Source organism: Cibotium barometz, chromosome 47 (genome assembly GCF_041138505.1).
Source record: "Cibotium barometz isolate CiBa-2024 chromosome 47, ASM4113850v1, whole genome shotgun sequence".
NCBI classification, from domain to species: Eukaryota; Viridiplantae; Streptophyta; class Polypodiopsida; order Cyatheales; family Cibotiaceae; genus Cibotium; species Cibotium barometz.
Genome location: NC_141092.1, coordinates 9,368,618 through 9,373,997, shown reverse-complemented (window position 1 = coordinate 9,373,997; position 5,380 = coordinate 9,368,618). Strand labels below are relative to the sequence as shown.

The following is a 5,380-nucleotide window of genomic DNA, read 5'->3' as shown; positions in this document are numbered from 1 at the left end:
AAGAAACCCCCAAACACATGTCTTCTCTTCTCCTTTCTCCTTTTCAAAAATTCTCCCTCTCCGTTCTCCACGTGAAGGGGAAGGCACTCTTCCCTTATCTTGTATAGAAGATATAGATAGATAGATTGGATGGAGTGTGTCATGATGGCATGATGTTGGATGAATACAGGGCATTGAATATGGCCCCACAAGGAAATAGGACCTGGTAACCAATAGATGGAGGAGGATTAAAAGCCGGTGCCCACCGGTTTTTCTTGGGTTATGTGGATGACGTGTCGGTAAAGGGCTGTGCTTTTGGCCCTTGGGTTTGTTTTGACTTAAGGGGGAAAAAAGGCACGTGCACAGCAGCACGAGCAAGGTCCCACCACACGCTGACGTGGCCATGACAATCCAAGGAGAAATTCTAGGGCTTTTTTAGGCGGGCCCAGTATCGCACATGGGATGGCGGGGGCCACCCATGTGGCTCCCCTTGATGAGACGGGACCACCTGGCAATTGCGACCAGCACCGCCAAAGTTGGCGGCGTCCTGCCAACGGAAGAAGCTAAATCTGGCGGGGGCATAAGCGTATCAACCTATCCGCTATCAGCGCTTCCTTGTATATTCTAGTCAAGTCTGAGCCGTTTGGCAGTTTTGGCATCATGGTCTTCATCACCCAACAAACCTCACAGTAGTACGCAACCGGTGGGTGCTACAGTAGGAGTACGTACTGTGGTGTACTTTGCGTGCTGATCACGGCTACAGTCGCCCCATCATGCCCTCAATTAACCTTAAACCTGGATTGCCCCGCTTGATTATGACTTAAACAGGTTGTGAGCTTTGGTCGGCTCCCCAGCTGACATTTCTTTTCAACATCAATGTTCCCTTTCACTTTGTTCAGCTTCTGAAGTTTGAACCCACTGCCCAGAACCTAACAAATGATTAAATTGCACACATTTAGAACACCCACACACACACACACACACAGTTGACCAGAGACCCAATAAAAACCTTGCAAGTCTCTTATCATCATCATCTCGATCCTTTGCAGTTTGTACTAAACCTGGTTCGATTAGTTCAAGACCTCAGTAGTATACGTACACACAATACTTTTATGAATACAACGTAGCCTAAAGTTGTCCATGTTTCAAAGTTAAAGAGCTGGATATCACTTTCAGTTGGCCAGTACACCTACTGTCTATGTACACCTCCATCACATGTGGGTTGCTTTCTCCCTTTTAGCCTTTAGGGATTGTCACAATAATATTATAAACTGTCCGAAGCTCAGATTACATGGCATCTTACCATCTAGCCGTCAGTACTCCTCCTTGGTTATCTAGAGGTTCATACTTCTATTCCGTCAGGTCTTGGTATCATTGGATATGTCATCTCTTCTCTCCTCACAATATATATTCATGCCGTTTACTTTCTTCAGTGTACCCTCCCTGTCCCTCTGCTGCCAAAGGATCTGACAATGGCGCGGGCCACGGCTGGCTGCTCTCATGGATGACCAATTAAACCTGCCTGTGCTGTCCGTGTTTCTCTGTGAAGGGCCTCAGTATATAGTGTAAGTCCACATGCCAAATGCTACAACATGAAATAAAAGGCCCAGTTTCCATGTAGTGTAGAACTCACCAACCGAGTGCAATTTATATGAAAAACAAAGCATCCTATGTGTTGTTAAATCAACACATAGGATTTTGAAATGTTGAAATCGAAACCGATTGCCAACCATGGGGCTCGCGGACAGGGCCAAACATACAAACAAGCATGAATTTCAAATAATACCAAGTTATCCACACACACACACACACACACACACACATACACACACAAAAAAGACATGCCACTCAAAAATGCAGCTGATCAAATCAACTGATTGCTCTTTGGACTCCAATCTAAACTTTATGCAATCAATGTTGATACAACTTATGGGTCACAAAGTGAAACACTACATGAATACATGGGAGAGACTCAAAAGATTTTGGCAGAAATGCTGCCACTAAATGGAAGGGGTTCCAAGTGGAAGAAGGGAGCGGGGACGCAATAAGGATTGGATGTCAGGGGAAAGGGGAGAGGGGAAACAATAAGGATGAGTTGTCAACAAAAGAATAAGAGCTCTCTCTACAAAACCTAGTGATCTACAACTTGACCAGAACCTATCTATACAATGGGCCCTTTGGGCCAAGAAATAATAAAAAGCTAAGGCAAAACCCCAGTTCCAATGAAGCAGCTTGAAAAATAGTGAAGATAAAGGTTGGGAATGGGCTGCTAATGCTACTGATACAGACGAATTAGGATGTGCAAACAAACTTCAGAGCGAGTGATCACTTTTTTATTGTAAGTGTGCTGTAATTTGTGGACGAGGGGGGCAAAAAAACTCAGTAAGATGTCCTGCTTGTGTGCATGATCTCCATACTCTGTTTTGCTTCTGATGTGCTTCCTGAATGTGGTAACTTATATATCATCCCAAAAGATATGAAACCAAGTGACAAAAACACCTCTCTGGCCAATCACCTACTGCTTATGCACACTCTTCTGAGGCAAAAAGAAACACTCATTGAGAGCTTGTTCCAGGATCATCTCCACTCTCACCTTGCTGATGATGACCCGTGCCCATGGGGTGCTGGTGCTCCTGTTGTGTCGACCGACTCGAGTAGGCATTGTTGAAAGCTGCAAGCATACCTAGATGCTGGTCCCCAGCTCCTAACCCTAATCCAGCCCCAGCTGATAAATGTTGCGATCCTTGCTGCAGCACCATGGATCCAATTGGCATATGCCCATACTGACCCCCTTGCAAATCAAGGCCCATTCCACCAATCCTGTGCATGAATGTGACTGCACTAGCTGGAAGCATGGATGCTGGAGTGAGAGGCATCATAGTATTTGTTGAAGAAGATGGAGAAGTACCCCCTGTGCCCCCACCTGCAGGCACTTGTGTTGTTGCTCCGCTCGATCCAAGATGTATCGATGTGCCTGCCGGTGCTGCCATCCTATACATCGCTCCATTTGGACCCCCTGGTGGAAAGGTCCATATCTGTTCAGGTGAGGGGCCTGCCATAATACCCGGATTTGAAGAGCCTCCACTCACTGGAAGCATCCAAAAAGCCCCTGGCAAGGTATTGTTGTTGGTCAATGCTGGTGCAGGTGCTACAGCCCACATTGGCATCAGGTTTGAAGCTCCACTCTGAGACGGTGTGGCTCCTGCAAGAGACGAGGGTCTCATTACTGAAAGCAAGGGCCTCGTGAGTTCAGATTGTTCATCCTTCAGATGGCTGAGAGATGATCCTCTCAGCCGTTTCCTCATGCTGCTGCTCGAGTCCATGGAGTCTGTGCCACCCATGCCTTCTCCCACGTCCGAAGGCTCGCCAATCAAGCTCTCATGATGGAAACCAGACATGACATCATGCCCTAGTGATGTGTCCCCTCCCTGGCCTATGCATAATCCCATGCTTCTGTTTGCCTGCTCTTCAACCGTGTGTTCCCATTCCGCCCTTCTAGCATGCTCCAATCTTGCTGCATTGAGGGTATCTGCAACATCCCTCTGACCCAAAGAAGAGAGTCCAAGAGCGCCGTGGAAAGAAGGGAGCCTGTGCAAGGGTGCAGACATGCTAGATGATGTAGAACGCATGGAACCACCAGAGGTTTGGAAAGAAGCAGGGATGGTTCCAGTGCCTGTTGCTGCAATGACAGCAGGCTCAGCATGGTGAAGGAGCCATTCAACTGTCTCCCCATCTGATTTATGCCCCAGTTCCCGTGTGAGCTGGAAGATCCTTGCTGCACATGCAGCAGGCATCCTGATCCTCCTTCCTCTCCCATCTACCTTTGTGTGCCTGTCTTTTGTAGAGGTTCTCTTGGGGGGAGGTTTTTTGGGAACAAGATGGCCAGCTTCTGACGAGGGTCCTAATGTGACAAGGTCTTGAGATGCTGCTCTGGGGCCAATAAGCTGGGAGGATAGATTGCCCAATCCCGGATTGGTTGCAACAGACATTGCTAGAGATGCATCTACTTGAGAAGATCCAATACCTGCGCCCCCGCTACCACCCATGGCTGCCATAGCCTGAGCTATGGAAGCACCTCCGAAATGGGAATTGTGCTGTTGCTGGTGAGCATATCCAACCCCTGTGCTTCTCCCTTCACTTGGAAACTGCACAAGCTGTAAGGGCACGTTCTTCTCAGCTGGGCTGCTCTCTCTTTCTGATTTGGATTGGCCTTGGTCTCCTGAATCCATCCTAGGAGAAGGTCTACTGTGGGCCCAACTGGATGACAAATTCGGGGTGCACTAGGAGCTCTTTTGGCTGTGTGATACATGAGGGGGTGAAGAAGATCTGGGGAGGGTAAGGTGGTTCTATTATTGGATACACATTGAAGGAAAAGGTCAACTTGGAGCAAAAGGAAACCAAGTCGCCATAAACTTCCAAGTGACTACAGGCAAATGAGCTTCTTATGGACACTGTTGCACAAGGCCAATGAGCCACTCTTCCACAAGGCAGTGTTGGCGCCTACACAACATGATAATTGCAGTACTGATATCATAATATGGCCCAATCCCTTGAAAAATCATGCAGATTAAGGTTAATTTAACTGTAGATATGAGGTTCTGAGGGACTCTCAACAAAGAGGCAATCTACAGTGCAGTAGTGATAGACGAAGCACCATAATACCCATTTACCTAAGAAAACCATACAAATTTGTGTGTCTATGTATGCTAGAAGGACTGGTAGAGATAGACCTGCTCATTGTGGTGATGAAGATTGATGGATAAACAGTCAACTACCACATGTATGCAGGCAGCTGCAGCTGCAGAAGGTAGCCAAGTGAAGATGCTGGTGTTTATATAAGGGAAAGGTGGATGTATCATCCAGCGTATCATCCAGGCTATGTTAAAGTGAGAAAAGCAATCTGCTGATCAGTTAGTTGGGTTTGAAGGACGATGATGGCAGAGCAGTTTCTCAGAAGAGAGAGAGAGAGAGAGAGAGAGAGAGAGGAAAAAAGTGAAGCTCTTTTAGCAGGCCGGCGAGCTGGCTAAGCCGGATATTAACATAAGATGAGACTACAGTATTGGGCAATATTGCAATCAAACACAAGCATCTGGGTAACCCTAATATTATTAAGGCAAGGGAAAGTGAAAGGATGCTCTTGTTATAATTATTATTGCATTTTGATGAGGACCAGCTTATTTATGCGCACATTGAGGGAGAGAGGGAGGGGGGGGCACACGACCCACGTTATGTGGCTATGCGGAGCACGACAAGAGGAGGCAAAGTGCACAGCAAAAAGCAACAACAGGAAAGCAAAGCTAAAAAAAGCAAGCTCTCATATGATCTGGAGGAGATCTTTTTGGGCAGTATTGTATGCTTGCTCTCTTTACACTCCAGAGAGGCCACACAAGCTTGAGCTTCG

General features: G+C 47.0%; 1 protein-coding gene across 1 annotated transcript; it reads right to left on the bottom strand.

Annotated features, from left to right (window-relative positions):
- Window positions 1–1,862: 1,862 nt before the first annotated feature.
- Window positions 1,863–5,062, bottom strand: LOC147611342 (uncharacterized). The gene is made up of 2 exons (XM_086784404.1): window positions 4,710–5,062; window positions 1,863–4,479 (listed from the first exon to the last, which is right to left on the bottom strand). Exon 2 carries the CDS (start codon window positions 4,206–4,208, stop codon window positions 2,535–2,537), a length of 1,674 nt encoding a protein of 557 aa, XP_086640530.1. The 5' UTR covers window positions 4,209–4,479; window positions 4,710–5,062; the 3' UTR covers window positions 1,863–2,534.
- Window positions 5,063–5,380: the final 318 nt, after the last annotated feature.